The sequence below is a fragment of the Patiria miniata genome, unplaced genomic scaffold, assembly GCF_015706575.1.
Source record: "Patiria miniata isolate m_02_andy unplaced genomic scaffold, ASM1570657v1 HiC_scaffold_3, whole genome shotgun sequence".
NCBI classification, from domain to species: Eukaryota; Metazoa; Echinodermata; class Asteroidea; order Valvatida; family Asterinidae; genus Patiria; species Patiria miniata.
Genome location: NW_024037069.1, coordinates 10,464,631 through 10,476,923, shown reverse-complemented (window position 1 = coordinate 10,476,923; position 12,293 = coordinate 10,464,631). Strand labels below are relative to the sequence as shown.

The window sequence follows — 12,293 nt, the reverse complement described above, 5'->3', positions numbered from 1 at the left end:
GCCCTGTACTGCCCGAAACCACCCTGCTTTACCTATACTGCCCCAAACAGCCCAAGCCTATTGTTATATGCATTTATCAGGGAATAAATACAATGTAATACAATGTAGTACAATGTAGTGCACATGTTAATAGATTAATAATTGTATTTTCTGTTTTGAAATTTTTTTCCTCCAGGATCGCTCCTCATTCCGGAGGATAGTGCTCAAGAATGCAGCCAAGAAGCGCAAGATGTACGAGACGCTACTAGAGAACGTCTCCATGCTGAAATCATTAGAGGTACGGCAGAGGCGATGCCAGGGGTTTAAAAAAATAATCCACGGAAGCCCTTGCAGCTCAAGCTATCTAAACTTTGGTGCACTTCTGTAAAAAAAAAAACCGACACTGTGGGATAAAGTCTCTCCTACAGTGAATTTAGAGCTGTCTGAAGTGTATGCAGGCTTTTAAGTATTCCTACTTTTTCCTCGGTTTTTTTTTTAACTTGCTCCTACTTTTCCTACTTTCTTCTTGAAATTCCTACTTTTTCCTACTTTTTTGTCCCTTATCTCTGAAAAATGTAATGTCATTGAATATTGTTCATAACACTGTTAAACACACATATATATGCATGGGCGTCGCGAGGGGGGGGGGGGCAAGTGGGGGAGGCACTTTCCCCCCCCCCAAAAAAAAAAGCACCAAAAAAAAAAAAGGAAAAAGAAGAAAAGGTGTGAAGTCATATTTGCTATTATTTTTAATACACAAGTAACAAAATGGGCGTCTGCAGGGGTGTAAATGGGGATGGGGTGGGTAAATGTCTCGAAAAAAATGATAACTTGAGAATATGCTAGAAAAGTAGAAGGATTTTTGGGGGAAAAAATGTGCTTTGCCCCACTAGTAAAAATCCTGACGACGCCAACACATATATGTAAATCACACAATGATGGGCTTGGGCGCAGAGTACTGTATCTGTACTTCCAAGAACTTAGTTGAAGATGGAGCACAAGTGTTGTGAGTGCAGAGCATGCCAAATGAGGCTTGTGATAAGAGAATGGTTCTGAAAAGAACCAGAGGTACAAACTTGATGATCCGGTCAGTATGCTCTGACCGTCTTCAGGAGAGTGGGGTTATGATGCTGTGTACATGGATGAGTATCAACGAAAAGTACTCACGAAAGCCCACAAAGTCCTCATTTTATTCTGAATTTGTCCTCCGAAGTCCTCCTTTTGTCCTTTTTTTTGTGTTTTATTTATTTTTTGATCCTACTGTTCTACTTTTTCATTTGGGTCTGCTTGAAAGCCTGTGTATACTACATGTACTTTTTTGTATATATTTTCTAAATTTTATGTTCCTTTTTTTGGGGGGGGGGGGGTTAAGGATTTTAAACCCAGTGTCCGGTGGATGATCTTTCAAGTGTGGGAATTGTCAGAAAGTTTTCATGAATGTGTGCCTGACTCAAAAATCTGAAAGTATAAATTATATCTGTCAAACTTCCATTTTGTAATAACAGTTCTATGTGCACATTTATAACAGTTGACTTTGATAAATTATGTGGTGCTAAGATTAATATGTGAAAACATGTCATGAGAAGTATGAGAAGAGACTCAAAATGTACATTTGTCATTTCATTTCTCTTATTTGTATGAATTCTCTTCAGCCCTATGAGCGAATGAATCTTGCCGACGCTTTAGAAACCAAGAAATACTCAGACGGAGAGTGTATCATTGCACAGGTGAGATTAATCGAATGACCAACTTCAAATGTCAAAAAATTTAAAAAAGTGTTAACACAGGACAAAGCACGATGAAAATTTGCCAAGATTTGACTCAAAAACATCTTGATAAAAAAAAAAAAACGTGCCAAAATCTTTCTCTAATGACCACCTCAGGCTCATTCTAAAATGTCATTTCTCATTTTTTGTAAAATCCTCTTCAAAAAACATATTTTTTTTACTGCCTGCCACTCATCTCAAGCCAAAAATTATGTGCTTCCTTAATTGTGAAAAATTCTCCATAGTTTGTGAGCATCAACAACTGTTTTTTTTTCTTCAATTGTTCTATCCATTGTTTCTATTGACAGTTTAATTGAAGGAGTTTTAAAGAACATGCACAATGATGTTTATCTCGCGTAAAAATTTTGGCAGGACTTTTTCTCCAAGTTGGACAACATGCCTTGCCCAGTTGAATAACAGGTCAAAGGCATGCAATGTTGACAATAAAGAATTATTATCGATCATTTTGTAATCCTAGTAAACATTTTATCGTCTGAACTTTAGGGTGATGAAGCTGACGGGTGCTATTTCATTGAAACTGGTAGTGTCCGCATCACAATGAAAAACAAGGTAAGGTATAAACACTTCCTTCCTAAATCAGACTTTCTCTTACACACTCGGGTCATGTTGGGACGTAGCGTCAAGAACACGTACGCACATCTTAGGAATGGGAGAACTGTGGATTTTCCAACCCTGCACAAACCAAATTCTCTCGGTTTATTCAGTTTTGATTATTATTTTCTACTTATTCCTGCTTTTCTTTATTTCCCTTGTTTTATATCCTGGCATTCCCATTCCTCTACTAACAATCTCATTGCAACCAGCTTGACTTGAGCCTGCTTATTAACCCAACCTTCTTAACCACAAGAATCTTTTTGCTAGAAACATCTCATTTTATTTCAGTCTGACTTGATGCTGGTGCCTTTGATGCGAAATGCAATTTTCAAACGTCACTTCCATGAATTTCCAGAGCTAAATCTACATTTGAGATGCGATCAAGCTAAATGAGTCGTTTGTCGACCCTGGTCAAAAAACTTTTATTACAGATTTGAAAGGACACAATCTCAGCATTACTGCTGTAAAAATCGCATGCTGATACCATCTTCAGTTCACAAATTATGGAAGTGGGAACACCAAGAGATGTGATGAAGTGATGTGATGAAGTGGCCCAATTTTGGCCTGAATCTCCAAATAAAAATTCCCGACAAACGATTCATTTAGCTTGATTGCATCACATTTGTTTAAATGATGACTTTTGCCTTTCCGAAAAACAGGGGAAAATCCTGAATAAGCACAATAAAATCTGTTTGTTTTATTTGTTTTATAACAAGGTAGATGATTTCAGAATTGAAGTAGTTTTAACAAGATACATGTAATCAAATTTTGCCAGTTAAGTTTTTGTCCTCAAAATATTTCCAGTTTTAGTAAGGATTATCGGTTTGTAAACATGAGATGAATTGTCTGACAGCACGCAGTCTGGAGCTCCGTCTAGATTGTCTCACTCTTCAGGGTTGTGCATAATCACACATCCTGTCCACAATTGTAAAAGCTTTTATCGGCCCTGCTATACATTTCCAAGACAGATTATTTGCGGACCTGTCGCCAAATTGAAAAAATTGTAGTCATAACAGCTCAACTTGTACGACGAATATTGTCATTTCCCCCTCCAATCCTGTTTACATAGGACAGCGAGCATTATCTTAACTATCAACCCTCCCCTTGCACTATATCAAATTTCATCAACATCGACAAAAGCGGATTGAAATAGCGCCAGTTCTAAAGGAGAAATACAAAAATTGTCACTGAAAAAAAACACCGACAGATATATAAATAACCACGGAAAAAGCTTTATAAGGATATTTGTAGACGTTTTATTTTCTCTCCAGCAAGGGTGAGATTCAATTTAGTAAGAATAAGTGCCTTCCTTTTAGCGATGTGTACTTCTTGTAGAGCTCAAGTTGATGTAGAAGTATCAGATTTCTGTCCACTTCACGTCAATTGTTAGCAATTGAACTGTGATTTTTTTCGGCACTGTTATTTTTAAAAGCTTTCGAAAAGAAGGCGATGTTCGAAAGTGCGTTTGCAAAGGACTTTTATAAGAGTGTTATAAAATTGGTTGTTGATAATTAGGAAACTTTTTAATACTTTGTTCTTAATTTTAAAGAATTTTTTTAAGAAGAGCATGTACTTTCCAGTATTTAGTTGGACATTTTGTTGAAAAAAAATTATTTGCAAACCCAAGTTTATTTTTTACTTGAATATTGTATGGATCAATTTCCGGAAAGGCAAGAGATTGTATTGAAGGCATGAATATTTATAGAATTCGTCGGAACTGCCAGTTTTGGGTTTTAGCTAGTTGTACATAGAAAGCAATGCAATCAAGACTTTTGATCGCTGCAATTGGACAGGCATGAGCAGTAATAGCATTTGCAGGATTATATTGCTTGCCTTTACAATATCTGAATGTTATCTATCTTTGTAGGCTGTAGAAGACAAGCCTGCTGATTTTGTTCATAGGGTTTTTGATTTGAAATCGGGTTGATAATGCATGAAAACCTTAGAATGACAATCGATTTAGATTTTTTTTTTATATCTTAAATACAGCATGATTGATTTTTGTAGTTTTAGTCAGATGGCAGAATTTGAATTTAGGTTCACCCCAGCCCCATTATATATCATACAATTGGGTGCCTTTAAACTATTCCCAGCAAATTCAAGATTTTTAACTCCTCTCCAAACATGCAGAATTTGAAGTTGCCATGCATCGCATACCCAACCCAACTAAGTCTAGGCATAAATCAAAAAAATTAGAGCGGCCTAATACACGTAGTTCATCCTTAACAAGGACTTCTTCAGAGGCAAAACATAAATCAGCAGAGCAAATTGTTTGCCTCTGATTGAAGAAGTCCTCGCTAAGGATGAAATTTTAGGCCACACTCATTTTTTTTTTATTTGTATAATATACCAGGTTAATCCAGTCAGTGAGCAGTTTGCAGCAGTTTTAGTCTTTTTCATAAATCTTGGCATGTGAATCTTTGAAATCCCCAACTTCAGACCAACCCGAACCTAAACTGAAGGACCACCTTAAAAATCATAGGCCCGTTTCATTGAGCTTCTTAGCAAATTTAAGTGCTAAACATAAATCAGCTTAGCAAATTGCTGAACTTCATAAAGTCGTCCCCTATCACAATGTTCCTTGCTCTGTTAACCCCCATGCATGCTTTGTTACTCACCCACCTCACTCGCAATCACCTGTTCTCGCTCCTTCCTTCTTTCCCTTTTGTTTCTGTTTTTCTTTCTATTTTGCCACCATCATCCTAAGGTCTTGTCTTTCCTGCACCGCCACCCAAACCTCTTGCCGAGCACGCTGCACACCTTGCGGGACACCCTGGGCTTAGTCTTGCTGACTGCCGCGATTGCCGTAGCCTGGTTACGGATTCTGACACTCTAGAAGCATTTTTCCAAACTTCAACTTTGTCTAAGGTTCGGCTTCAGGCTTCAGCTTCATGTTTTTTGGCTTCTTTGTGAAGAGCCTCCAACTCATTGTAGCTCAAATTTCAGAAACATGAACTAGTCTTTTGTTAAGGTCTTATTTTTAAAAAGTTTTTAAATGTAATTAGTCAAATGTTGTAATTCTTTTGCAAAACAGGAAGCCAAAGCCTAAGCTGAAACCGAGATTTGGAAAATGGCAAATCTTGGAGTCACCTTGGAAATTTGCCTTTTTCTTTTTCTTTTTTCATAATTATTGTAGTTCCAGAAAGCTAAATAGCTAAATTTATCCTGAACTCCTCAAGAATTTTCATTTCCATCTATACTTCAAATATCTCTGCTGGAAGACTCAAAATTGTTGAATAAAAACCAAATAAATTGCAGACTGTTTGAGAATAACAGCATTCCTTTTGTATGATCAGTTGGTGATTGGAACTCTTATATTGATTTGGTTTGTTTTTTATTCTAATGCAAAAGTGACAAGGATTAAAATAAAGGATTTTTGATATGATCACGGAGGACATTTGGCAAGGACATTTTGCTGACAATTCACAAACATTCCCATCTTGCCTTAAGGGCGAATCACAACCAAATTTGTGGTCAGGTACCTGGTCCAACAGAATTCACTTAATTGTCTTTCATCTCAAACAAGGATTTTTTTTCAAATCCTCAGCTCCTCTTAAAAGAAAAGAAAATGCCAAGCAGGCTATGTGCAGTTATGAAACACATTTTGAAGGGCTTTTCAGGTGAATTTTTTGGGGGCAGTTTATTCAGAAAAGTCTGTTATGCAAGTAAAACACTGATCCCCTCAATTCCCAATGTGGATTTTTAATTTTTTTTTGGTAACATTTGAAATATATTTGCAAATGGTTCTTTTCATTGGAATTGACAAAGCCTTGCTTGGAGGGCCATAAATTGAGCGTTCGCGCATACATTTGCAATGGCTAGCGTTTACTCGGGTTTCATAACATGTCATTTTCATGTAAAACCATAGTTATTCTCATCCATGCATAAACTTGACTGTCCCTTCTTTTAATCCTTTGGTGAATGTAATGCATTTTTGGATCACTTTCATGAAAATCTCGAGGGTGTTTTAGTACATTTGAAAAAAAAATATTCTCAAACATCGGGAAAAAAATGTTATTACCATCTAAAAAAAAAAATACATTAAATACAGTGGAATCTCCATAAGTCAAACCTCAGGAGAATGGGCTGAAACTTTTAAGTTAAGCAGAGTTTTGAGTTACCCAATGAATTTTCTATTCGACAACAATTGAGGGGAATAAGTTTTTACTTTGAGTTAGAGGGGTTTTGGAGTTAACAGGTTTTGACTTATCGAGATTTCACTGTAGTTTCTAAATGCCATAAACAAAATCCCAATTCGCAGTTATTTTCTTGGCAAAAGCAAAAGTGTAAAGTACTCTCATTTTGAGATTTTCATGAAAGGACGTGTTACATTAATATTCACTAAACCATTTGAATATGCATTCACTTGCTTTATTGTTGAATTTTATTTGTTAACTGCACAAATTTCATTGCTGTCATGTTCACATTTCATTCTATATTTTGATTGTCAAAGTGCCTTTTCTTCATTGAAGCTTTTGAGTTTTCACCTGATATTGTTTTTTTGTTTACAGTTGCGTTAACTTATTTAATTGCATTTTATGTTGAATATGTTATTTTGTTTTAACTGTCCTTGATCTTTGTTTGTTTTTAAAAGAATAAAAATCATATCTCAAGATGATCATGAAAATAAAGAATTTTTTAAAAACTTCCCGAAAAAAAATATTGAATTTTGTAAGATGATACGAAAAAAACTTGAATTTGGAATTTTGAGAAAATAAAATTGCAAATTATTCAGCCATATTTGGGTATCCACTCACAATTTACTTGAACTTTTGTCTAATGCTATATTTGTTATTTTGTTTTGTTTGTTTTGGTTTTATTTTTAAGACAAGCTTTTGTTTTGATCGTTGTCAGACTTTTTGTTGAACGATGTAGCAATACCCCTTGCTTTGTAACGACAATGCATTGTTGGGGGGAAAAAGGAAAAAAAGGGCCGCTTCAAATTTGATTTGGTGCTCACACAATTTGATTCATTTTCCCACTCTCTTGGATAGTGGGACCTCCATCACTCATCCCTAGTCCCAATACACTGGTGTCGAGTCAGGCCATTTATTAGCCTGGTTCTCTAGCCCGCTGCAAATGTAATTACAGAGGTTGGAAAAAAGAAGTAGTCTGGCGCAACTGAACACAAGTGAGGCGTAACTGCGTCATGTCCTGATACATACATGTAAATAGACAAGTCCATTGTTGCGTTTGACCACCTCTGTTAAAATTTAAAAAACAAAAACAGTAAGCAGTTGAAGAATTAGACAAAAAGATTTTGTTAAAATTTAACCAAAAATCTTCCAACATAAATGGTGTAGAAATGATTTTGTTATTCAGTGTACACATGTTTTTCATTCAATATTAGGTTTTGCCCTTCACCAACATAAAAACACTGTAAACTCAGTGTGTTACTCGCCGAGTGAAAGTGAGAAAAAATCAGTTGGGTGGGATTCGAACCCACGACCTCCTGCTTTCTAGTGCAGACTTCTTACCACTTGACCAACAGGATTGGCTTGCTGGTTCGAATCATGTTTTTCATGTTCAAAAGGACAATTCAATCTCCTTCTAGAATTGCACCAAAACAGAATTTGAAGTGGCTCTTTCAATTTGCATGACTTTTTGTTGTTACTTTTGTTTTCTACGCTAGCATCAGACCATTTTGTTGTTGCCAATTATATTATTTTTGTCACGTTCAGTGTTTATTTAAGTTGATTTTGGCATTAATATCTGTCTATTTCTGGTCTCTGGCTGTCCGGGCATGACACACACACACACACACATTTGTTCGATTATCTGGTCGTTGTGTGCCATTACCTTCTGTTGTTCTCTACTTATACTCCATCACCAACTACCACCGTTGTTATTTCTGCGCCGTGAATTTTGGCCACCGCCCACCATCTTCTTCATGCATGTCGCTGTGCGTTCACTTTTCAGAATGCAGTAAGTATATATATACACACTTGAAGGGGGACGACAGTGTCCACATCCTCCTCTCTCTCCTATGCCCCGCCCCTTTTTTCTCCCCATCCTCCGGAACCCATATGATCCGAACCCCAGTCCCCCTGTTGCCCCTAGCAACAGCCACTGCCACACCCCAAAGATTTTTTGTGACTTTTTGAAATTATCGTTGAAATATATGTGATGCAATCAAGCTAGATGAGTCATTTGTCAGGAATTCTTACCAAAATAGGGCCACTTCAGTGCATCACTTCATCACATCTCTTGGTGTCCCGACTTCCATAATTAGTGAACTAAAGATGGTATCAGCATGCAGTTTTCACAGCAGTAATGCTGAGATTGTGCTCTTTTCAAATCTGTAATAACAATTTTTTGGACCAGGGTCGACAAACGACTGATTTAGCTTGATCGCATCACATGTATGTTAATTACATGGAAGGTTCTAAGCGTGACTTTTTGGTCCAGTTCAAAAACTTATCGTAAAAAAATTAATGCACATGTGTCAATCGAACAAGTCCATGTATCGGACATTATTATCATTTATGTGTTTGTGTTTTTTTTTTTATTCAACTCATTATGGTGCCATTAACTTTCTTTTGGTTGTGGTGCAAAAAAAAAGCATCATTATTTTGTTCTTATTAAAGCTAACATAACATTGCTTAAATTGCCATTCACTTCGTTAGCATTGAAATGGATGTTAAATGCGTCATTCACAGATTTACAATATTAGCAGTTTTTTTGTTTGAAATATTTTGTTTCATTGTGTTCTAATTTTCCAATAATAAAGCTAAAACCAAAAAAAAAAAATGCGGGCATGACACCCTAGGTTTTTCATTTTTGGCTAGGTGTTGAGAAGCGAACATTGTCTTCAAATTACATGTAGTAGCAATTTTCTTTTGGGTCGGAATAAATTTAAAAGGCGAGTCATTAATAAAAAAAAACCTCATCTTGTCAAGACCTACACAGCTTAAACCTATGTACAGTACATGATACATGTATCTCATTACTGTGTTCACTGTAGCAGGAAGGATTTGTCATACATGAGGAGTAATTTACAGGCTGGCAACGAATTACGAGTGGCGCCAGCCTACGTGCCACAGAGATTTGTTTATGTCACTCATGAGAGGTTTTATTTTACCTTAGGCGACATAATGTCTGTTTTTCACGATTGTCAAAATTGTTCAAAATGCCACTTGTTTTGATTGAGGATCGATTTCTGTATAGAGCTGTCGGTAAGTAGTTGAGTTCTTGAATGACAAGAACAAGTGATTGATTTTAACTGTAAGGGCTATTATTTTTTAGGAATTTTGTTACTGATTGTGCGGAAACTTAGTTTTATTTTGCTCTCAACTATTCACAACGTCGGATGGTTGTTACATTCCCCCCTTGAAGTAAGGCGGATATTTTTTATTTGGAAATAATTGGGGAAAAGTGTGGGCTCTGTGGACAAGTACCCCCTCAACGGTAAGAACGGGAGAGTTGGGGGAGACCACTGGGAGAGACATTCGAACGCTTGCTTACAACGCCTGACGCTCACGCAAAGATGGTATGGCTTTGTGCACATTCAGAATAAAATTAGTCCTGCGTACTTCAGGTTATGGGCTCCGTGCGCCAACGAAAGAGGGCGCCCTTTTACCTAGCAACGACGTCCCATGGGCGGGACATTTTAGCTTGTTGACGCGCACCGTTCCTTGTGTGACGCACGTACCCCAGGGGATTTGTACTATGTACACGCAGTGGTACGGCCGCGCGTCGCGGCAAAATTGCAGTCAGGCAAGATGGCGTCGGTCGGTCACCCCCAACTGGACTTTCTTTTGCCAATGAGGGGGTACTTGTGAACGGAGCGGATAAGCGTGCCAACCAGTGATCGCATGCTGTCGTCATCCACTGCGCTCTCGGAAGTGGTTAAAAAAGCGCCTTCTCTTGTTTGCATGCACACTGAGCCCATAATCTTCCCTGTTTGAGTGCTGGTCCGATTCTGTAGAACGGTCACTCATCAAAAGACATTTCAAATACACGTGTTGCTAGTCTTCAGTCTGCACTGCCTGTGCCCTAGATTCTTGGCCTCCCCAGATTTTGTATTGACAGAATTCGACAGGTGGGGCAGTTTATCATTTGTAATTAAATAAAGAGACCTAGTTCAGTCCAATCAATTAGGTTCTGTATTGTTTGTACTTTCCAGAATATGACTAAACCCGTATATATATTTTGTACTTGGTTTTTATCATAAAAGGACGACCCAACAAAAGAGAAACAAATTGCAACATTCAGCGAGGGCCAGTTCTTCGGAGGTACGTTCACTTTTAATCAAAGACAAAAACATGTATTTTTTTTATAGTTTTGGTTGTAAATGGTAAAAGGATGTAACTTTGCGTTTATTTTTGTAAATGTTTAGCAAATATTTTAAGAAACGTTTAAATGTTTAGCCATTTCGCAAAGGCTGACGGGTTCCCATTGTGTCTGCAGATCGGCGTGATTGACATGATAAATCAACAATGATTGACATAAAACATGTAAATAGCGGGCAGTCATTGAAAAGTAAATCTTTAACTACATGTACCTTAAAAGTACTGCGTTGCTTCTAAGGTTTCGTAAATTAAATAGATTTGAAAATGCCGTTAAGAATTTGTGCTATATTTGAATCTCGCATGACCGTAGATCCCTTTTTTATAATTCAGGCTTTGTTTAAACGTTTTGGAATATTTGTAAACGGATTTAATTTTTTTTCTTTTTAATGTTTAAACGTGTAACGTCACATCCTTGAAATGATATATGTTTAAGGAGCAGATATTTCAATCAAAGCTGAATATTCTCAAATATGTATCCAATACTGATAATGGGCATTGAGTGGATCATTTACATCCCTGACTTATTCTTATGAGGAAGAGGGAAAAATACCTAAGTCAACGTCAAGACGCATAAAAAATGTTTTTATTTGTCTTTATATCCACAGAGCTAGCTCTGATAACAAACAACCCCCGTGCTGCCTCGGTTTATGCCTGCGGTGATGTGAGATGTGCCTGTAAGTACATCTAACTCCCCCCCCCCCCCCAACCCAACCCCCCACCACCGTTTTTGTGGGTGCGTACACAACGATTTTTCCATCACAAGTCTTTACAAATGATGCGAACACAAAAACCCTGTTTTCGTCATCATTTTAAAACCAGTTGTGGATATGATCCTATTTAAACGTAAACAATGACATCATCGTAATGGACTGGTTTGATTTCTTCCTTTCTAACAGTCCTAGACGTGAACGCCTTTGAGAGGTTGCTGGGCCCTTGCATGGACATCATGAAGAGGAACATTGCCCACTACGAGGAGGAAGTGGAACGAATGTTTGGCAAGGGACCCAAATGATGAAACTTGCCTCCTCCACCCCTCCCCTAATCCCCTGCCACCCCCTCCCATTAGGCCCCTTCCCATTAAACCCCTCACTTGCACCGACTGCCAGCATCCTACCTAAAGACACGCCGACATGTTCCACTTTTGGACAAAATACAGACGAAGCTTTTTTACAAAAATGCCATGTGCACAAACTTGGATGGACATATCAAAACTCTTGGGCAAGTTGGATCAAGGAACATAGTTTGACTAACTCTGATCGAACGCACGCTAGTCGACGATGGTTGGACTAGTCTAGTCGACTATTCAGGACCAGCCTTCCGCGGCTGGTCGCGCCGTGATTTATAGCTGGTTATCAATAGCAATTTTTCATAGTATAGTGCAGAGGGGACCAACTATCAACAAAAATGGCGGGAAAAAAATGAAAACTGTGAGTGCTAAATTTCATTTTCATTGCATATCTTTCCATGTTAGTTTATGATTCTGTCACTTTTGTCACCCTTGCACAATAATAATGGTGATTATGTAAGGTGTCCCAAACTACATAATCAGTATTATTTGTGTAAATAAACAGAAACATCAAGAGTTGAAAAAATATCCGATGTGGGACGGCCATTTTCTCACGGTTGTTGACATGACAATAGT

General features: G+C 37.6%; 1 protein-coding gene across 4 annotated transcripts in view; it reads left to right on the top strand.

The window, feature by feature from the left end:
- The window catches only part of LOC119737359 (cAMP-dependent protein kinase type II regulatory subunit-like), a 47,237-nt gene extending 35,179 nt beyond the window's left edge, over nt 1-12,058 (top strand). For 2 of the 4 annotated variants that reach the window (XM_038211656.1, XM_038211659.1), the window contains exons 8-14: nt 176-277; nt 1,632-1,706; nt 2,250-2,315; nt 8,280-8,285; nt 10,537-10,594; nt 11,257-11,325; nt 11,548-12,058. In XM_038211656.1, coding sequence (XP_038067584.1) covers nt 176-277; nt 1,632-1,706; nt 2,250-2,315; nt 8,280-8,285; nt 10,537-10,594; nt 11,257-11,325; nt 11,548-11,663 — 492 coding nt within the window. In that variant the 3' untranslated portion in view covers nt 11,664-12,058. Of the gene's footprint in view, nt 1-175; nt 278-1,631; nt 1,707-2,249; nt 2,316-5,067; nt 5,339-8,279; nt 8,286-10,536; nt 10,595-11,256; nt 11,326-11,547 lie in introns of those variants that run through there. The other 2 variants (XM_038211657.1, XM_038211658.1) reach the window with 2 other exon arrangements.
- The last annotated feature ends 235 nt before the right edge of the window (nt 12,059-12,293 follow it).